The sequence below is a fragment of the Falco peregrinus genome, chromosome 5 (assembly GCF_023634155.1).
Source record: "Falco peregrinus isolate bFalPer1 chromosome 5, bFalPer1.pri, whole genome shotgun sequence".
NCBI lineage: Eukaryota > Metazoa > Chordata > Aves > Falconiformes > Falconidae > Falco > Falco peregrinus.
The window spans coordinates 97,927,665-97,950,896 of NC_073725.1; the positions used below are offsets into that span (position 1 = coordinate 97,927,665).

Here is a 23,232-nt window from a genome sequence, read left to right on the forward strand (position 1 = left end):
CAGCCTGCCCTGGTACAGTGCAGGGCTAGGGTGCAGTGGTCCAGCCAGGCAGCCTAAGCCCAGAGAAGACTCAAGCATGGAGTGCCACCACAACCATGCCTGGGCTGCCCACAGCATGGGGACACGCTTCCCCCCTCTGCCTCCAGCCTGCCAAAGCCTGTGCCCCAATCTGGGCTGGCATCCAAACAGCTCTGACATGAGGCAAGGTTTGGTTCAAACTCAGCCTTCAGCTTAGAATATCATGTAGACCTACCCTTGGGTTCCTCCCCACCGGCTGTGCAGATACCACCTTCTCTCACTCCCCGACTGCTTCAAACATCTCCCCTAGCTGAGACACCAGAGATGATGACAAAGCTGGACAAGGCCTCCAGGGATTAAATTATTAACAGATGAGACAGAAAGGATTCCAAATCTCTGATATTTATGCTATGCCTATTACGTTTCTATAAAAAGCCCATGGATTGCATACATACATCTTACACATGTGCGCTCAACAAGGAGGAGTCAGGCCTCTCACAGCACTCTGGCTGAAATTGCTGCCATTTCACAGGCACTGGGGATGGAATTCAATATATTGTTGCTCTTTGTTCTGTCTTCGCCAAATAATCTATTATGATTTAGCTAGGAACTAACCATTGCACACAGACACACACATATATGTGTGTGCGCCATAAAGGGAAGCCAAACAGGACTTTTCTTTCAGTTTGTTTCAGCTTATTACCCTTCCCCTCAGGACCTCTAACATATTTTTAGAAAGTATTGAATTCAAGCAAAGAGCACAGGAGAAAAGCATGTCTGTGATTTCACCATCCCACTACTACCATGGTGGCATTTGACAGCACCTCTGTGTTTAAAGATTCTTCTTTGGATAATTTTCTCCTTTTAAGGTGTATAACATGATGATTTTAAAACACTCGGATGCACGCATCCATCTTATTTTATTCACAAGGTATGGGTGAGATTCTGATTTGATTTTATTTTTTTGTTTTGGGGTGGAAAGAAAGGAATAAAGAGTTTGGTCTGTTTTTTCTTCCCTTGTTTGAAGCTATATGTAGGTAGGTAATGATTTTTAACCATGGAATCCATTTTTCACAAAGCAGGAAATTATTTTTCAACTGCCTCCATTCAGCAAGACTAAATATTTTCAGCGAAATAGAATGGATGCGGTACCAGACTAGATCAATACAGGGCCTGCCTGTTACGTGTCTGCAGAGGGAGGCAATGGAGACTGATGGGGAAGGTTGTGACCCAAAAAGAGTTGAACCTCAAGAGTTTTGAAGCAGATCTTCAAAGGACACAGAAGAAAGGAAGTTTAAAATACTGCTGGTGAAAAGGGAATTTCAGGGAGACAAAGAACAGAGAAGGAAAACCTGGCTGGAGGAAGGGAAGCTGGAAAGATAACTCAAGAGAGTATTTATCATCACCAACTACAACACAATCTACAAAACAGGACTCAGGCTCTGCAAAGATTTGTGCTTGGGGAAGCCTCATTTGAGCCTATGAGGACAATGAGGCTGAAACGTCTCATCTGCCACCACCATGGACCTGGAAGCCTGTGCTGCTCCAGGACCTGGTGTCTCCTCTAGCACAGCGTCAGGTCTCCCCAGCATCTGCCAAAGGGCAGTGAACTGTTCACACATAGCCGTGCCTCTGGAAGCTCCTTCTGCATTATTTCTGCTAGAAAGCAAGCAGACAGTACTGAACCCCCATCAAAAAGTAGCAAGCCCAAGCACAACTGGTCAGAATCAAGACATACAGTGAAGGCACTGGAGGTACTGGGTTAGATTTCCAATTCAGGCACCAAATTGGACTCCAGGAAATTACTCCGCAAGGCCTTGGGTAAATCAGATAACCTTTCTAGTTCTCTGAACGTGCCTGAACACAGTTTTTGTATCAATCTGACTGTAAAAAAATCAACAGCGCTAAATTAATGATCCCCTATCACACCTGCAGACGTACAGATTGAATTTTAAAGCATTTTTAGTCTGATAGCTTGTTTTGTTTCAAAACAAAAATGAAAGATGTGCTTCAGCTGGTCTGATTTTGTTTGCACTGATTTGATAAAGTCAGTGTAAAATCCAACAGCAGATCAAATTTTAAGCAAAATAAAATTCCCTTTCACATAAACATAGAAAATACAGCTGGACAAGACCACAACAGATCATCTAAAATATCCCCCTTTGCCCCAAAATGGAATCATTCTACCTAAACCATTCCCTCACAGCTGACATGCCCGATCTACTAAACTGTGTGCAGCTACAGTCATGCTCCCTTCTCTCAGACACAGTTATAGTGCCCATCAAAATGAAGCCTCAGTCTCTGCTGGAATTCTGCTGCTATTTATACTTCAATTCCCCTAACAGAACTTATTTAAAAAAAAAAATTGCATACGATGTAATGGCTCTGATTTTGTAAATCATCAAAGAACAAGCTTTGCTTTTGATAATCTCTATTTCAAGAAATGCTATAATTTCTCTTTAAACAGGACTTATTTTTTCCACACATTCTGTTACTGGTTTGGAATCTCAAAATGTAATTTACCTCCTTGGGGAAAAGCTCTGACTATCCATCTCTTAACTACTAATCTGTTTTTTCTATTAGGACAGTTGAGTCTCTCCTCCCTCAAACTTGTCAGCTATACTGATGAGTCATTAATTGATTTTTTCTTTCTCCTCAAACCCCCCCCCCCCCCCCCCCCAACTACAGTAGGCTAAAATCAAACAAGAAGCCTACTGAAAAATTCAATTAACTTCTGGCTTGTTTGGTAATAAATAGTGCAGTATTGTATTCTGCCACTCTTTATTCCTGTTCTAGTGTCTGGAGATTGCCCAGATGTTTCGTCCTCCTTTTCTTTTTTTTTTGCTAAGGACGGAAGGCTTTTGCCTCCAGGCTGTGCAGTGCTAGCCTCTGCTCTCCTGACTCTAGTTAATCTACATGGCTGTCAGAGCTGTCACATGAATGGTGAATCATGGCCTCTCACTGCAATCGCTTCAGCCCCTGGGGAAGTGCTCAGAGCAGACAGCTGCACAAACCCCCACCCAAGCAAAGTTTCTCCTGGACGAGGATTTTACAAATCAACTTTGAAATAATCGTAAAGCCTGACTGACAGGCCCCTGGTTTTTAAATAACAGAAATTTGTCAAAAACAAATTGGTTGTCTTTCAAACAGACACCCTGTTCGAGTCTTTTTTTTTCCCTTCTCTTTCCTTTGCTGACTTTCCTATTTCCAAACAACAACTGGATCCGTTTTCTTCTAAACAAACTTAAATTACAAAGGAATGTTGTTCTGCTATACTTAATAGATTTGCACATTTTTCCCTTTCTTCTTTAGTCTTTCCCAGTATAACATATAATCCTTTGCACCTGCAAAAGCTCCACAGACTGCTGACTGCCAAGAATCCACCACGTGACCCTGCTTCCATGACCAGAGATCCTGTGTTTAAAGAGAAAGGAAAATAAAAAGTTATTAAATGTTTGAATCTATCTGATCCCCATGTGAGTTAACTCTGAGGATGGGAACTTAAGTGAAAAGCTATTTTTGTGGCATTTTTCAGTGATGTAATAAGTGATTTTTCCCAAGGAACTTGTGTACTTGAACAAGCAGATGGAGTGAGAAAGACGTCTGGAACTGAGGAGGGCTTGAAGCAAATTGCTTTCAGGGATTTCATATGTATGTATTTAAGCCTGTGGCCATGCAACTTTGCAAATATTTTGTGAATTTATTTTATTTTTGGCAGATAAAACAGTGCAAAGCAAAACACTGAGCAGGGGGGCGGCATGCAAGAACCAATATCCGTTCAGCCCAGATGTACCAAACACTCCCATTTAAAATGAACAGTCCCCAGCACAGCGAGATAGAAGTCCTGTTTGCCCCCCTACATTTCTTAAACAAACCCTTCCTTCCCCTTGCACTCCCAAAAAAACCCCATCGTTAAGAAATTACTCTTATCACTCCCATTATACCCCAAAGCAGGTGTGTCTGTTTTTCCCTTGGCTTCATTAGGGACCACACACCCTTCTCCTCTCCACTGCTCCCACACACCATGCTCCAGTCCATTAACTCACAGCATCATTTAAACACGCGCACTTAAAAACACCAACAAGAACAGTGCCTTCCAAAAACCACCTATCAAGAACCATGTCAAACAGTTTGATGAGTCCAATCAGTATCAGCAAGAAAGGCCAATGCGTGCTGGGATGGTTTTTATTATGCCAGTTACGGTTACTTTGTTGTCTCCTCCTCTCCGCTCCATCCTTTCCCATCTCCTGAAATGCTTAACATGGGAAGTCCTCTGGAGGAGAGGTTTATGATGTGAGGATCAGGGCTGAGCAAAAAGGAATGGGATCCATGGCCCTTCTGACGCCTACTGCAGAGAAATCAGTAATTTCATTTTATAGCTGTGGCACTATCTCATTCTTTTCAGAACTGTATTACTTCTATACTATAAATTTTTTTTAAAAGCAACCCGATAGCTGTGCTAGGCTGAGATACTGTTCCTGGGCTCCTGGTCTGCAATACAGCCACTTTCCACTGGGGCATGAGACGTCGTTTCCCTCATTTGCTGACTCTCCATTTAACACACTGTCCTTGTGACTTGCTTCATCCAACTTGGCTGGTGGTTATATTTCAGTTGAGTGTTTTAAAAATCAAACTGTTCAAGCAACAATGGCCAGCCACAATGTTGTTTGGTATCCTGCCATAGCTAAATAGCTGCAGCTCTGCTGTACGAAAGCACTAAAAGGATTACAGTCTCTTTAACACTAGCCATTCTTTTCCTGGTGTTTTCAGCATGTGCTTCTATTGTGCTGTCACCCACAGCAGATTATTTTCATTTCATAAAAAAATAAATAGGGATAATTCTTCAAAATCCATAAGATGCTTTTCTGGAATAACTTACACTCTTTGGACACCCAATTTTCTTGAAACTCAGTCCTGCTGGATGAAGGACACATGCCCCCTAAGACAAAAGGCGTTACCTTCCAAAGCATCTAGGTATTGTCAAAGCATAAATCCCACCTTCAAATCCCATTTTCTTAAGCACTACAGGTACTTAAGAAACCTCAAATTGAAAGCCAGGGTTTAGAAATTTAAGTGCTGGAGCCACTTAATAAAAACAGGATTACTGTAATTTTTCATTAAACATTCTCCATATGTCTATACATCTACAACTAAGAGAACTCAGAACAGTTACTTCTGTCATGCAAAAAAGCACTATGGAAGATCTGCTGGAGGACTAAGAAAAACCAGCACATTAATACAGATATTCATGGTTTTGCCACAAGCCCAGCCTATTCTCAGTCATGATGGGTTTTTATGTTAGTGGCATATGTTTATGTTTATGTTACGCTAATGTCCAAAGAAGCAGGAAAAGGTCATTCTTATTTCTTGGCATGTGGCTCTGAAGTTGAGTTTCTGATAAAGCCTGGCTTCCCAGTACAGTTCTGCACAAAGAGCCTTTGCCAAGCAAGGCAAACGGTGATGAATTCTCATCTGTTATGCCTGCAAATTGGCAACAGGTATTTGCAACAGTCATGCAATACAGAAAATTGTTTAGAAGGGTGGAGCCAGGAACAGTTCAATTAAATTAGGGAAAAGGAGAATTGAGGCTGGAGAACAGGAAGAAAATTCCCCAACAGTGAGGTCTACTGAACAGCACTGCCAGCCTCCCCGGGGAGGAGAGGAAAGCCCTCTCCTTTGAGTCATTTAAAAATAGACTGGAGAAGGCACTCAAGACTGTACTGTGGAGAATAATCCTGGGTTGGCAAGGGCAGGATGAGATGACTTCATGCATTTCTTTCCATCTCTGATTTCTGTGAATCACCCAGAGCTCCAAACCTGAACATGCAGAAGAGCTAGAGAGAAGCAGGGCATGAGGACATCATCCCCAAGGAAGCCAAGAGGAACAAGTGTCACAGGACCAGCAGGACTCTGGTCCAAATGCTTTCTAACCACACTCACGCTGTGGGCCAAGCTGATGTGCTGAAGGTCACACGTGTTTTCTCTCATAGCCCATGGACCCACACCCACCAATTGACAGAGCTTTGTGGTAAGTTGGGCTTGTAAGTTCTTCAAAATCACTTGCCTTTGTGCTGCACTGAACATGGTCTTAATACCACTAACACAGGGCAGAGCACAGAAGCTATTAGAGGCTTGTAGATCACTGTAAAACCAAGGCCTTGATCCTGGAAAGAAATACAGGATTCATATACATATCTCCCCAAAACACCGACTCTGGACAGAACTGCTGGATTTTTGCAGTGTCTAGATCATGCTCCACCATCCTAGGTGTTGCACAAATTCAGAAGAGCCTTCCACTTGGGGGGTAACAACGAGAGCTGAGGTCAGGCAGAAGACGGGTGTCAGAGGCAGGCTCGGAGCCCATGGGTCATGGCTCCCTGCTCAGGGCCTCCAAACACGGCAGGAGCACCCACATAATGTCTGTAGGAGCCCTGCAACTACACTGCTTTTCCTACACGTGCTCTGGCAATATGAAACATAAACCGGGAACTACAGACAACATAACTGCAACAACTGGATCAGCCTGGTTTCCCCACCATAACCAAACGGCTCCTACCTGCTTACACTGTGCTCCTCCCGCAGAAGGCTGCAGGAGATAACAAGACTTTTCCAGGGCAATACCCATTCCCACTAGTATTCACAGCCTAGGAAAGCAAAATGACAAGGAGCACATTACATGAAAGCAGGCCGCCATGCCAAGCCTGTGTCATGTGTATTCTATTAAGCTGAAGGCTGAATAGAAGACTTTGTTTTCCACTTCAAAGGACCCCATCCCAATCTCTCGCTCTTCCCTTATGAATAACAAATTGGAAATAAATCTTCTGGCTGAAGTGCATGGAAACTTGTACAGTTGGGGCCCTCTGCAGCTTCCCAGCTCAATCACATGCTAATTTTTTTTGTAAACACTTTTATGTGATATATATGTAAATCTCGCTGTGCATTGCCACACCATGTAAAGCAATACAGCGGGTGTGTCCTCAAGGGATGGGACACAGTGGGATGCCTGAATGCAGATTTCAAATTATTCACAGGGATAATGTTCACAGACAAGGGTCAAGTTTTATATCTGGGCAGAGCCTTACTTTTCTCCCTAATGATCCCATTTCATACTGTCCCATAGGCCAGTGTCCTCTACTTCTCACCACAAATGTTATTTAGCATTTTTGATACTGACAATACAAGGACACTCCAGTTTGCTGGGCAGATGGCGCATTGGAAGAGTCGCTCTTAAGATATACCAAAAGCTTTTCAATCTAAAAAACAAACAAACAAAAAGAATACTACTGCCTTTAAATACAGGGGGGAAGTATATGGTGCCCACAAAAATGAACTCCTTGTGTTGTGGACACCTGGCCTCCAGATGGCCAATAAACTTCGACTAGTTCACACAACTCCTTACCTGTGCATGCCTGTCATCTTTGCTGTACATTTGTGCTAAAAGTTTGGGGCAGAAATTGGCTGTCAGGTCCATACTCCCAACACAGTTGGGTCTTGGTCTGTATGCAGGACACCTAAACTACAGTGATCCTGGGAAAGTGCAACACTCTCATCTCTCTCAAATCTGATGACCAGACCGACACCCCAAACGCTGCAGGAAGCACTGCAGAAAATGAGACGTCTCTGCCTTGGCCTTGCTATTCTTCAGGCACTAAAAGGCAAGCAGACTTCATAGCATACACTAAACTTGAGGCTTGCAGCTGAGTAAATATTTCAATTCAATCCAGTGATAAGCATCTGTACTATTTCTACGTACCCCTCTGTTCAAGGCAGTGTTCAACTTCACGATAACACAGAAGAAAAATCTCTCTGAATTAATCACATGGATTTGTGTGCGTGTGCAGTCCTGCAGACTGAGGAAAGAAAAGCAATTTTCACATTTGCCTTAGCTACTAGGTATTTTACTTGCAATGTGGCATTCTGCATGGCTGCCCCTTACAGATGCACGGCACATTAGCTACAGGACAAGCAAAAAATTCATAAGCCGATTGCAGTTACTATACGTAAAGTCAAACATAGAACATAGAGCCAAATGTCCTCCCCAGTGAATTTTTATGAACATATGTGCAGCATATGTGCAAGTACATGCGTATATTATCTTGCAGGAAACATGCAAGCCCAAACATGGGAAAAATTCAATGATCTAAGATCATTGTTGACATAAATGTTGAGACTCCATTTGCAGTAATGGAGTTGTGCTCACTAATGCCAGTACTGAATTTGGCCCTGGAATTAAACCCACCCAAATTCTAGATAAATTGAAAGAAAGAGAAGTTGGCGTACATGCATCAGCATATTTTTCATGTTAAAAGCATTTCATTCCCTTCTCTCCCCATATAATACTACATGGATATCTGTGACCCATTGGATGCAAATCAAAATGAATGTGCTAAAAGCCTGGTTAAAGAAAATGTCTTCCAAACAGTGTTCCCATGGCAAGGCAGAACATAATATGCCAGCTACACTCAGTTTCTGTGGCACAAAGGGTCATATATGTGTCCAGGGAGAAAAACGCGCTTCTGAAAAATCACTTTGAAGTTAGGACAGCTTTCCTTGAGCATCTGCACTGCTACTACCTGCTAGGAAATCTGTGCTTCATGCAGGCTTGTGTGAATAAATTACATGGAAGAATTACATGAGTCTTTCAAGGTTCTTCAGCAAGAAGCAAGCGTCTGAATCAAATGGTGAGCCCTTCACCCTGATTACTTCTATAATCTAGCAAACATCCCCAGACATCACTGGCAAGCTCAGCAACTTCTAGAGAACCGCTTATAGTCTAGGCTCAACCAAGAGACTCAGTCTGGCTCTGTATCTACAGACTGCGCGAGTCTGTTTTACTTCTGCCGTTTCAAATGCTGCATTGATGATCCAAGACCATCTGACTTTCTCAAGCGTGTCTGCAGTGCTGTAAGGATTGCATTTGTTTCTTTCTCTTTGGTGCAGATGGCATATAACATTCCTTCGACTGTGCTTCAAGACTGTGTGAATGACACTTATTGTGACACTAATAAAGCGAGGGCTGTTTGCTGAACAGCTGTTGGGTGCATTGTTCTTTTGTGAGAAAAATGCAGCCGTTATGCTAATGGCATGCACACGCCGCACTGGCCACAAGTTACATCACGCCTTGAAACGCCGCTGTGGAAATCTGTTTTCCTGATACAGCACCTAAGCAAATGGCAGACACGTTAGCGTTATTTAACGATTAGGACTTAATCCCTAAATCAGCCCAATCGTTACTCAAAGAGGGAGTGAGGTATGGTAGAACACTTACTACACTGCCTGCAAGGAAATGGGTTTAAAGCTGGGCCTGGGTTTCATTTACTCTCGACTTACATGCAGCTGAGCACAGCAGAAAAGAAATACTAGACTGCTTCTCCAGGAAAAAAGGAAAGGTGTAACCTACCTCTAGAGCAGGGAAAGAGCCATTTTAGGCCCAGTTTGGCTACATTCCTCTATTTTCTACTTACCCTGTTAAACAGCAACAGATTTGATTGTAAATTTTAGGAGGGAAATAGCATGTGGTTTATTGTTTCAGTGGTGGAGTTATAAACACGTATTACTGCCGAGAACCCCAGCTGCCTGGGCAGCAGCATTCTGTAAACTTTTTATTCTTATTAACTTTTAAAATCAGGTGCAATGAGTTCCAACCAAGATTAGAGTCCTCACTCTCCATGGAAACCCACCAAACAATCTTTGCACAACATGCTTCAAGGTATGTCTCAAAGGTATATCTGCACCGACAGCTACAAGCAAGGCTGAGCCCACCCTTGAACCAGACTTTTCACACCCTATACTGCCTACATCAGCCCCCGGAAGTTGACCATTCTGGATGGAAAACCAAGAGAACCAAGCAAATGAGTACACATGCCAATGCCTTCACGTAGATCTACAGTTCAGTCCACCAGCAGTTTTCCCAAGCTCTGTTCCTCTCAACAGAAGTGGCTTGTGCCTGGGGTGACAGCTGAACCTGGACAGAAAACTAGGGACCTAAGGAAGCATAAACCCAATCCCAAACCTGCTCTCCATCATGTTGGCAGAAACCATTTTAGGACCAACATGGGGAACTCCTGGTCTGACCCAGCCAACTTTCTGATACTGATGAGCCTCACAGGGGAATGGCTGGACCATTCCCTTTGCTATGATGCCCCGCGTGCATCATTTCAGGGTGGAAATATGCCTGTGTACTTTTCAAACTGTTCTCCTGAAGCCACCAAAGCATTCCTCTTGTTCAGTATCTGACAGCACTAGCACATGCCACCATAGTCACCACAAGGTCCCACAAGAGAAACCTGTCCATGTATCTCAGCGCTCTGTCTCTAGCTATCTCCTCTGAAAGTCCAACCAAGTATCTCACTTTGTAAAACACTTGCTAATTTGGGAGACTTACAGATTTGAGAAAATTATCATGGCTAAAACCAGTGACAAAAAAACATATGAGCTCTCTGTAACTTCAGAAAGTCTAAGAGCTTTAGCTTTTGCCCAGCACCGAGACAAAGGGAAATCCTGGCCTCGCTGGGTGCCAGTACATCACCTTGAGCGTGGTCAGTCCAAAATTTTTATCTTTCCTTGCAGGTCTTGAGCCAGCAGAGCAGCACGGCCTGTGCCAGCCCTCCCAGAGAGGCTGCGTGTACAAGAGCAGGACCCGCTGGCACGCACAGCCTGCAGGGTAAAGTCAGCCTGACCCTGGTGTTGTTAAATAGTCTTAGCAATGTCCATGTGTCTCATCTCAGAATCGGATGTGTCTAATGAAAAAGGCAAAAGTTATCAGGCTAGTAGGTTTGTTTTCCTTAAAAAATCCCCACTAAACAAAAACCCCCTTGTTTTTCAAGTCTACTCATTTGAGACCTATGTCCTCCTGTCCCATCCCTCCTCACTGGCTACCAGAGCCTTTTCTCCAGACATACAATACATTTGGTCTATAAAGAGAGCATTCTCCATGTACAGCTGCATTTGAGTAACTCTGAGAGGCTCTGAAGCGCAGCCAACATGCAGAAATATAAAACCCAAGAGGACTGAGTCTTGTTTCACCTGAGAAGGGTTTATCTTACAGCACTGTTCTCCAAGGGAGCTGACTATTTCCAATCAGCCATAAAAAGCAGGCATTTCTGACAAGATGTTTCTGGATTCAAACCTCACCAGAGACTCTTAATTTTGTGAAGCTTTTTTAAACTCTGTTTTGTTGGGAAATAACCTGATGTCCACAGCAGAAATTAAAGTTGTCTTTTTTTTTTTTTCTCAGTTAGGTATAAAAAAGAAAAATTACAGATTAAAACACAACATGAAACAAATGATAAATCACTTACATACTGTTGGTAGGTACTCAGATATGACGATTGGAAGTGCTGAATAAAATTACTGAACAGAACAGAAAATAATACAAAAGAGATGCCCTCCACAGTGCTACAGTCATCTGGGTGGAGACTACACACCCCTGGCAGCAGGGTGAGAGCAGGAGAGCTGTGCTAGACTCCCTGCAACACACAACAGCATCACACCAAATACACAGCCCTGTAATATGCAATTCCTACAATGAAGAACATACATATAGTACTTCCAAAGCAAGTTACAGAGGCACCTTGGAAATTCCAGGGCAGCATACAAGGGGACAGTATCTTACAACGTTATTCCAGAACTTGAACTAATATAAATAAACTCGAACTAAAACAAATAAAGCAGCGTGCTTGGCTGGCATTTGGGAAGCGCACATCTATGTTCTGCTGCCTTTCCTCATGGCCACCTGGCTTTGAGATGGGAACAGAAGCATTAGACCCACCTAAAAGAACCTAAATCTGATCAAACTGCCACAGTGGTAATCAGCCATGGTGCTCTTCTGAGGGATGGTGTAGCAGAGAATGAATGAGATTTGAAATGCCCCTTCTTTTCCTGAACTCTGAGAAGAATTCAAAATTGGATTTAGCCATAAGGCTTGGGCTAAAAAGACAGAGAAATGCTACACTAACTCATCCTAGTACAGAATTACAACGTCTGTCTGTCCTAAAACCTGACACGCCATAGCACAGTTGCCTTCTCCCCTTTGGTTTCTATCAATAACCTCTGTCTAAAACGGAACACTGAAAAATGAAGAATTGGGAAAAGAAAGACACTAAGCATGCATTATAGGAGTGGATGCTACCTATGTCCAAAAAAAGGAGCTGGATTTTGTTTTATTAAAATCATCATTGTTTCTTTACTGTTGTTTCTCAAGTCATAGTGAGCTAAGAAAGGAGTCTTATTAACTGTTTCTAAATTGTGTGTTCACCTGGCAGTAAAGCTTGTCTTTGAAGCAGTATCTGTTTCTTACTAATTACTGCAATAGTCCCTTTGCCAGCAACCCTTAGTGTACGTGACCTTCTAGTTCAGTAATCTACACAATGCACTTTCTTCTTCTTCTAACTTAGTTTAATGCATGATATGCAAGTTTGCTCTCACATAGGACAGGTGGTCTACATTCACAGACAGAAGAAAACTGTGCACATAAACTATGTGGCTAAAGCTTTCTGGAAGCATAAAGAATAACCAGAACAGCTTGGAGCAAAGCAGATAGAGAAAATGGCATACGGAAACACCTGATTTGCTACCTATGACAAGCCTTTATTAGGCTTCTTGAAGTTTAACACCCTGCTGCTGTCTGCGGCCAGTACATAAGTGAAGGAAAAGGAAACTTCTTCAATGTGCCTCACTAACTGTCCTTTATAGTGGGAAGATATTTTTCCTCATTTTAATGGTATTTAGCTTGTTTGGGGATTTACAAGACTGACTCTATTATCCATCAGATTATGTAAGTTTGTACTAATGGCTTTACAAATGGCACAGCCACAGCACTTGTTCTGTTCAGCGTAAGATGATCCACACACATCATACACAACTGCTCCTGCATTTACTTTCTCAAGTAATCCCATTAATACAGTGCAGAACAGACCTTCAGCCATTATCTCCAACTCTTCTATGTTCAGGCTTTGTGCTGTTTTTCTCTTGTCCTTTGCACTCCTACCTCTTCTTAATTACTGTCTCCTCATGCTCCCTTCATGCATGCGCGAAACGCCCTAGCCTGAATCATAGTCCTGTTGATGCTACTGGTCACATCCAACCTGCTGATGGGACCATAATCTTTTGTCCTTTATTGTACTTTCAGGGCAATTTTTTAAGAGCTTCATTCAGATAAACAAAATGTATTCTGCTTTCACTGATGTGACAAACCTTGAACTCTCTCCATGTGCTGAGCCAAAGCGACTGGAGCATGCAAGACTGACTTTTGCATTTTTCTACTCTTGGTTCCACAGTCAGAAGAACATATTGCAACAGGTTCGTAGAGCAAACTGACCTGGTTTTGTTTCTCTTCAGATCTGTGCTGACCTCTTTAGATAAAACATGATGTCTCATCCTAAGTGATTCACTCCTGTAGCTAGCTAAACTCAAACTGTACTCTTTAAAGCCTGCAATCTAAACAATACATTTTATTGTCACAGCGACGTGGACATTAGTTAAAACAACTTTACATTCTGAAAACAGCCACACGATGTTGCTGGTTTATATGGTTTTGAAAAGAACACTGCACTTTTTCTCCTTAAGCACTGTCACCTCTTTCTCCCAAACACAGCTGCTGCACTAAGAATTAACAGCTCAGGCCACTATCGCTGCCGAAGAGTTTACAGAAAGCCATTCCTAGACACTGACAGGGAAAGAGATTCCTAATAAGGCAGCCAAAGCTACCCTGTGCAATGGGACGATACCCAGACACCGCATCAGGCTGAGTGCACGAAGTACCTACAGAATCTTCTACGAAGCACAGCTCAGTTCTGTGAAAGCTCTTGCTGTATTTCATGCTCCTCCTGTCTGTGGAGTCCCTTTTATTTGACTCCCTGAAGCCTCTAGGTACAAACACTTACACTGAAGGCTCCTCCCCTCAGAACAACCCAAGCTAATGACACCCAGCCAGAGGACAAGCTATTGTCCCAACCCAGCGTACAAGGACCAAGAAAAATGTAAGTCCTCCTCCCTAACCAGAAGCAGCAAGAAGCAAGGAAGATCATTACTGGTTCCAACCTTCCAGTACTTCTGCCGTTTGGGTCTCAGTGCCAAGTTGCTCAGAAGTCCTGCACCTTCAACCAGAAGCAAGTCACTCTCTCTCCAGCTCCTCTCTTATAAATATTATATTTTTCTAGAATGCTTTTAATGATCTGCAACAATTTTTCTGTACTTTCAACCCAGGATCTCAAAGCACCTGAAAATCCTTTCCTTCATCTTTTGCTGTGACTTAAAGGAAAAACAGAGGGACAGAGAAATTACATGTCTTCAAATCCAACCCTGGGCTCAAAAATCTAGACCCTGACTCTGTCCATGATAAACAAAGCAATCAGCTGGTGGGAGAACAGTACATTATTCTGAAAGGCTACGGTATTAAAACATCATCCATTGACACCTTCTTTAAAGGACCTTTAAATAAACTATATAGAGCAAATCAAAATGGCTTGTCAGTGACACACTGTCTCTCCCTGTCTACAAAACTAGATTCAATCAGTTTTGTCTGCATCATTCACAATTTCCTGTTACCTTGAAGAGTCAAACACAAAAAATTAAAATAAAAAAACCCTATCACACAACACAAGATGGTTCCCACTCTTCTTTAATCAGTAAAAAAAAAAAAAGCTAGAGCAGAAGATAAGATTTTTGGCACGCTGGGGAGTAGAATTTAGACCACACATCAGTGGTTAGATATTCCCTGTTATTTTTCAGATATTCAGGCAGATGATTTTCACATGCACGGGTAGGTTGGAAAATACTTATTGATTCTTGGACATGCCCATAATTGTGATAACCAAGTTAGATAAGTTACCATGGAAAGCTTTTGCAAAATATATAGTTTATATTTCTATCATTAAAGAGGACTTACCTTTAAGGACTCCCAGAGGGGAAACTGCACCAGAGAGAAAGGAATCTAGAGAGGTGGGAAGAAGAAAAAATACACAACAACATAATGTTACAAAAGTAAATTAGGTTGGCGTGTTCCTCAGCTGGCTAAATTAGGAACAGTTATTGTTCACTCAGTGAACTGCAGCTTATTACATTTACAAATCTTTACGGACACTATGTACGCTGCCATTAAATGACTGGTTTCACTAAAACAGTTTTACTTTGTTTATCACATTCCCCGCTGAGAGGTTAATGTATTGTTACCAGGGTGGCCTCGAAGAGCAATAAGCAGTATGATCTAGTGCAGGGACATTCTTGGTTTGATGCTCAGCCAAGAAAGCCGTAAGGATGGTTCAAGAAACATGTTCAACACCAGGAACACAGCTTGGCAAAAAAACATCTCCAGCAATACACACTCACAAATACTGAGCTGAAAACAGTTGTGCTCCAACCAGAGCTTTGCAGTGGGGCATCAGCTGCAGAAACTTTCCTCAACATCTCCCAGTGATCTCACATTAACACACTCCCTTGAGAATTAAAAGCAGGTTGTGACAAGCTACCACAACCCAATTAAAACTCAAGGGATAAGCTTGGTGGTTCTCTTTTCACAACCTATAACAAGAGGTTCTTCTGTCCAGCAACAGCCTGTTATGTTTACCTAGGCTCATTTCTGCTGTCATGTGTCCCCAGCACTGCCAACGCATTTCTAGCTTCTTTACAGATTTTGCCCTGATAAATACCTCGCGACCAACCCTCTTAACGCAAGGGTAAAAAAGCAAACATACGTCTCTGTCAGCTCTGTAGGCTATGTAAGGCTAATACATGTAGTAAGCCTGTTTGTACCACCATGAACAGGGCTCCTTTCCAAGAACACTTTCCAAGGTTGTATCTTCCCCTATAGTTTCTTCCTCCTCCAGTCTCTCTGCTAAGTTCTTCTGGCTCTTCCTCCTCCTTCATCACTCTAAAAAGCCCTGTCCAATACCCACCTCTGGTGTTGACCCTGCCTTTGCTATCTCCAGCCCAAGTATCCATCCCAAGACATCTCAGAGAAAGGGATCCCTATGAAAATACTAGCCTGTGCTAGAATTGCCCTCCAGCTGCATCTGCAGGTCCGCTCTGTCCCTTCCTTAATGCTTCTGCGGGTATCTCCCCTACAGCTGGTCAGCCCCAGTTTCAAATCTTCTTCCAGATAGCCTTTTTCTTCTACTCTTATCTTCCTTTCCAAGAACAATGCATGTTGGGTTAGTTTTCCCCCTTATTTAGGCTGATTTTGCAGGTTTTGCATCATTTTATTAGTCTCAGAAAGTACTTACACACCTTTTGCCATGAAAGTAGTAGACACTCAAAATGGGTCACACTTAACTAACACACAAATCTTTGCTCTTTGTAATCCGAGTAATGTCAGGTTAAAAACATTCGCTAGAGAGATGAGTGGCTTATTAAACCCAAATTAAAGCTACACAAAGGAATCTGAAATGGTACATCCATTCAACATCACAAGAGTTAAAGAGTATTGTCTGCTTCACTGTCTTGCAACTAATGATTAATAAATGAGTCTATTTAGTTAATCTGCCAGGCAAAACTAAGCTTGACAGACACCTGCCACATAAAATTTGTTATCTATTCAGGCAGGAAATGGCAGTGAGAAGAAATCAATGTCACTGCTGTACACTGAGCTGACAAACTGAAATCTCAGAGGAAGTTCGTCATCTTGAACAATGAGCGATATCCCTGGTGGCATCTCAGAGCCCCACAATAAAGGTCAGACATGGCTCTTATTTATCAGGGCCTTGAAACTCTACTGTAGCAATTAAATTTCATCTTTAATACTGGGCGAAAAAGTCCAGCTATCTGACAGTAATGTGTGGTAATATATTTATGAGAAGATATATATATATATCTACATGCTGCTGCATCATTGTTGAATTGGCGTTAAATGGCATGATTTCTTTGCAATGCAAAATGAAAAGCAACATAAACTTCTATTATCTAGGCCAAGAAATAGAAAAAAAAAAGGAACAATGCCCACTACATTTGTTTCAAATTTGTTAAAAAAAGAGAAAAGGAAGCGCTCTGTATCCAGCTGTACACCAAACAAAACAAGCTTTCAAGTACAGTCTCCAAGTTTTGCTTTTTTATGCTTGTGAATGAGCGGTAAAATTATGCAGCTGTTAATAAGACAACAAGGGAAGTTTTTGACATAAACCCCTTTTTATCTCCTAGCTAGAAGCATTTCAATCACAGGGGAAATTTGTTCATGACTGCTGTTTCATTTTCGATGTTAGTGGTGTTTGCTTTCCATGTCCCACTCGGTGGGGACCAGAACTGGATGGGGTTTACAGGTTTCGGTTTTCCCCATGCACCCCATGAGATGCTGCAAGGACAGAGGGAAAAGATGACAATTGGTGAAAATAAAATTTCTTATTCATGTTATGAAAGCATTATCACAGGACAGCAAGTGTGTCAGAATTGCCCTGATGATGCCATTCAGGATATAGCCACGCAATTTAGCTGGGGGTACGAGTGAATGTTACTTTCTGTCAAAACAATGTATGAACCAACGTAAAAGAATTCATACATGTACTAATTATGACTGATGACACTGAAACCAATTTCTCTGTAATATACTGACTGAGGTCTGAACTTTCTTTTTGCCTTGAACAAGTTTTATGCACAGGCTTCCAAAATGCCTGGGAAGACTTCGGATGTGTATCAGTGGGATCTGCACAGCTGCTGGGCTCCCTCCTCTCTCAAATCCCTGCAGGATAAGGGCCTAAACATTCGTAAGTTTGACTTCAAGAGAGTTTGAAAACTTGCAAAAACCAAACAAACTAGGAAGCACCACCAACAAAACCAAGCAAAACAGCACCTTTGTCTGCACTAAGATCTTAATGAGGTGTCCTCCATTTCTGACAGTCATCCATTGAAGCCTATTTGACAGCATCCCGACTTAAAAACAAAACCCACACAAGCAATTTCATGGGTACTGGAATGAAAGGGAGTCTGGCTTCCTGCAGATTTGGTTTTTGTCATCAGGTTCTCTGAAGCCAAACAATTTCCAAGACACACTTGGTGATCCTCCCACGACAGGGACCTCCATCACATTCCCTCTTGACATCTATTCCACAGCCCCTGTTGACAGTTCAGTTCCTATTGCAAACCTTCCCTAAAACCCCTTAATCGCCTTTATTCTCCCTTCACAGATATATTTTCAAGAAACTTACAGGAACTTCTATTTCACTGCAGCCTCTGCCTTTCTGCCACATTGCTGTCGCCAGCGCATCCAAGGGCTGCACAGGCTGCTGTGTGTTCACGTACGCATACACCCTGTTTGCATAAGCCTATTTTCCCTAAGAGACCAGACTAAACAGCCCACACCCAAAAATGGGATTAATATATGCAAAAATAAATAGGTTTGCGAGGATAACTCATCCAACAATGAAAAAGCCTTTAGATGGCTTATTGCCCTTTACTCCTCTACCACAACAGACGTGACAAAAATCTTGCAGTCTGGGGACACTTCTTAATTTGAACATTTACAGAATTTCATTTCATATTTTGCTTTTTAGAAGAAAAGCTCTTCAGCAATGAAGAGAATCACACCCTGCCAGGCAGCAATATTTATGCCTGAAATAGGCTAAGGCAACAATAAAAATGTGGTCCACACATGTGGGTAACTTTCTGCCAGCAAATATGAAACCCTGGCAAGCTCCACCAGCCTCTCATTGAATGTTAATAAAAAATAGACAGAGAGTACCAGTTCTCATGTCTGGTCTAATGTTATATAACTGTGCTGTTCGTTCGACAGAGGCAACTCTCACACCAAAAAAAAAAAAAAAAAAAAAAAATTAAAGCCCTCAGACAGCTGTAAATCATTACTCTCAAATGTTTTATAGGTTAGTGAAATTATCATTTACTGTGGTCCCTGTATTCCTTAGCACCTGATGCCTAACCTAATGTACCGAATGTTGCAGATTCTTATTTCTACAGATCTACTTAATTCTCCTGCTAGAGGAGGATTTTAAAATATTATTTTGGCACTTCACAGCCAGAGCAACAGATACACATCTCACTTCTAAAAAAACCCTAACAACAAACCAACCTGCAAGTACTGAAAATTGGTAACAGAGCAAATGTCATCCCACCAAATACTGTTTAATTATATAAAAGAAGTTTAAGGAGGAGCTTAATAATATTCAAATATTCTCAAATAACTCAAAATTCACCCATTCAATATGTGATGCTAAATTGCAAGCTGACATCGTCCCGAAGGGAATAGAGCAGCCAGGGTGCAAGGAGAGCATGCTGAAGGAATGGCAAAGAAGTGGGGGAAGGACCAAAAGGGGAAAAAAACCCAACTGAAAAACAAAAAACCCAACAAAAAACAAAACCAACCTCATCAGCCCCTTCAGAACTGGGATTCCCTTCCAAATATGAGAATTCTTTCACACAAAGAGGAAACAGATGTCCATGGCTGGAATTTGCATGTGGCTTTATTCTCTTCTAGGATACAATAAAACTACTCTTCTTCTTATCCTTCAAGCTAGAAATTAAACAGTGGCATGTCATGCAGAGTCCAGCTGTGCTTTCCACCTCCAAATTTTATTAGCAATATATTTTAAAAGAAGAAGAAAACAGAGAGACAGAAAGAAAAGGAAAAACTAGAAAAGCATAAGAAATGAAAAACTATGTGGTATGTGTTCTTAAAACAATATAAAACCTACAGATGTTCTTGGTAACCTGTGGCACATGTTTGTTTATTCAGGTTTTCCCTGCCTCCAGTTCAGCGGGCTTTGCTCTCCAGAACAGCTATCTGTTTTTAGAAATGTTAGAGTAAATACTGAAAAAAAGATTGGCACAAACAGCCAGAGGAACAGGCTCACCTTGTAAGAGCTTTCTCAATGCCCCTGAAACTGTACCTCCATCCCATAAACCGCTCTCACCCATACCTCCACTTTTCCCTACATTAACAGCAATAAGAAAAAGGCTAACGGTTAGGAAGAGGGTTTTGAGAGTATGAATATCACAGAGGCCAACAGTAAGAACATCTGTTCACTTCAGGGAGAATGTACCGCAGTTGTCACGGGGTAGTTCTCAAACTTGCACCTAACCTGTCACTTACACGCACTTTGACAAGGCTCATAAAGATGTTATCACCGGTGAATCACTCCACCACAGTGAGCTGCAGGTGCCAAACTGTGGCTCCTCCATTGTAATTAGAAAGAAAAGTCTAATAATCCACTTCTGAGGATCAAGAAATATACTGTTTTCCAAGGATACATAAACTACAAATTTCAGGAGAACAATCTTCACTTTACCTAAGTCGCTTTTACATTCCTTTTATTTTTTTTTAATCAGTTTTTTTATAAAAGGTGGTTCTTTTCAAACAGGTTCAAGATAGAGTAGACTAAAGCAACTTTGTCTGCCCACTGGAGTTAACACCAAAACATTTCCATTAATAATCACAGTAAATCTGGTTCAGTGTCTTGCCCTTCTAAAATTCTTCACACTCTTGCCCAATACATCAGGTGATGATAAACTGATGTTGCAGCTATAAATATACTTTCCCCATGTTGGGATTTGAAAAGACAGCATGAAATGAGGTAAGCCTCTCCCCACTCATGTCAGAGGGGATAACAAAAGACACCATTATGAAGACCTGTAGCTTTCTACTGTGCAGCCTGAAGGTGAAGGTGTAGAGGAGCTCAGCACAGCCATCATCGATAGTATACACCAAAGCTGACAAAGTAGACTTATTTTCTTGCAAAGCTTCAATTAACGCCACCTGCCAGATCCTCCTTGATAAATTGCAGACTTCACAAGCAATTTAACAAAGGTAATTTGTCATCTTAACATGAATGAAAGACCGTCAAAGCCATCAGCCACGTTCCTGCAGCTCTGAGAGATGCACGATGCGAGTGTGGTAAATGAATGGACAAGTTTACATGTTAAATAAATTATGGAGGGCTTTGTTAATAAACACTGCTGCAATTAGAAACAAAACTCTTCAAGCTAGTATGACAACACTGGTATAGCAATGACCAGAGAAGACCTTCTCTTGGCTGCATTCCTTAAGGGACACAGTGAAAGACCAAGCTCACATACAGCACCTTCCTATAAGACGGCACAAAGCCAAAGAGAGGTGGAACCCCATGGGAAGCTGGGCCATCACAGGCAAGTCTATCAAGTTGCATTTGTGACAAAAAACTTTTCACAGCTCTTTGGTGTTGAACGTGTGGCTCTGCAGCACTGCCAAAGGCAAAGGAACAGCATTTAGGGTGGTAGAAACACCGGTTTCAACAGTACCAAGAGTATTGTTAAAACAGAGGTTTCAGATCATGCACCAGCAGCCAACTAAGGTAATCAGCAATTCCCTCATTTTACAAGCAAATAACATTAACTGTGCGCGCTGGAAGACAATGCAAGCTATAAATGGGAAGAAATACAAAATTACTGAATTATGCTCATTATTCTGATTCAAGCATCCACTAACCGTCAAATAAATATTTGCACCTTGTCTACTCTGTTTCCACAGCTCTAAACCTCAAGTATTTCCACTTGTCACTCTGCATATGTGAATGTTTGGAAGTAAATTCCTTTCTGAGACAAAACATCATGTACCCCACAAGGCTGCTTAATTTGGTTTCAAGCCATTCTCACAGACGTCATGCGGACCTGTGTGGCAGACCTGACTTGCAAAAGGGTTTTCTTTTAAACAGCACCGCACACTTGTTACAAAAGCAACATATAAGGACATTATGTAGAGACAGATAAACACAAGGAAAATTCTATCCAGTAAAAAAAAAAAGTTTTTCTGGAGGTTCAATGTTGACCAGCAAAGAGGAGAGGCACGATCAGACATCTGGCATGACCGTGTGTGCCCAAAACACAGGAAAAAGAGCAGCACTGAGGGAGACACACAAACTGAATGCAGGATGGACTGATTTAAGAAAGCCTGATGATCACAGAGCCCCAACTTTGCACACGCATTACAAACACCATCATCAAGCTATTGAAGGCTCCGTCCTCAAAGCAACAATATTAATAGTCTTCAAATCCCCCACCTTTTGCACCAGAACCTTACTTTGATGGGAGGACAGAATCACTGTTAGGAATTGTATAATGTTAGCCACATAAGTTGATCTTACTGGACTTCAAACATAAGATGGACTGACTGGCCCCTAATTAAACAAATAATATCCATGTCCTCCAATCTTCCAACAAACAAGCACTAAAGGAGGTGCCTGTTTTGCTATTCATTCTCAAAAACAACATATCAAAAAATCCTCAACAAGAAAATGAATATGCTGACACTGATTTGTACATGCTGTTTTCAAGGCGCAGATAAAAATCTTGTAGGATAAAAGATGAGTTTAGCAGCTCTAGAAGAATGAAGGTATTGTTTAACAGGAAGCAGATGTATGTCAGATGGCAAACTCATTAAAGTGTCCCATCGTTAAAGGAAACGGGATAACAACGAGCCATCTGAAAAAACCTGAACTGATCAGGAAATACACAAGCCGCAGCTAATCTCCTATTTATTGGTAGGTAATGCCTTTAAGTCATGCACATGCATTGAGTTTAGGACCATGAAGGACTAATCTTTGTTCTCATGAAAAAAACATAGGAGCAGAACCCTAGAGCGTGGAGTGCAGCATTTCTGGAAAAAGTCTTCTGAAGAAAAGCCCTAACATTTGGAGAAGCTATTACACCAATATGTGGGTGCACAAACACACGCGTGGTTATGTGCTGCTGTCTGGGCAGCATGTCAGTTTGCTAACTTTGAAGGCATTTTAATATATGTTTTACATACATGTAACATTTTACATCTAAGTATAGTTACAAAAATGCCTTATAAAAGGCACCTATTAAGGGAAAGCCTCTAAATACAAATTTTTAAACTCTAGACAAAGAAAAAAAAATGTACAGTCAAACACTGGACTGACAGATTCACAGTAGCACAAAGTTAAACATTTCCTCAAATGGGAATTTTGCAGGAGATACAAGGACCCAAGCACAAGGAATTAAACAAGCAGTGTTTGATTCACAAAGCAATTGGATCTATGGAGAGGAGCAAGAGTATTTCTTCATCCAGCAAATATTCAATCAAAGAAACTTGGCAACAGTGCAGCTGTAACTGCACTGACATCACCATAGAACTCTTGTCCTTAGAGTGAACAGCCACAAAAAAAAATTAACAGACTGGGAAGAATCATGTGTTTCTCCCTCCCTGGATGTATCTGAACCTGTAGCAGTTTCATTACAAATATAACACAGCAGCTCTTGCCATAAAAATTAAATACATCT

At 41.7% G+C, this 23,232-nt stretch overlaps 1 protein-coding gene across 5 annotated transcripts in view; it reads right to left on the minus strand.

Moving 5' to 3' along the window:
- Window positions 1–23,232, minus strand: part of SLC25A26 (solute carrier family 25 member 26) — an 88,896-nt gene that overhangs the window by 11,695 nt on the left and 53,969 nt on the right. For 4 of the 5 annotated variants that reach the window (XM_055803711.1, XM_055803709.1, XM_055803707.1 and 1 more), the window contains 2 exons: window positions 14,906–14,950; window positions 3,363–3,432 (listed from right to left, as the gene is read on the minus strand). In XM_055803711.1, coding sequence (XP_055659686.1) covers window positions 3,363–3,432; window positions 14,906–14,950 — 115 coding nt within the window. The remainder of the gene's footprint in view (window positions 1–3,362; window positions 3,433–14,905; window positions 14,951–23,232) is intronic. The other variant, XM_055803708.1, reaches the window with a different exon arrangement.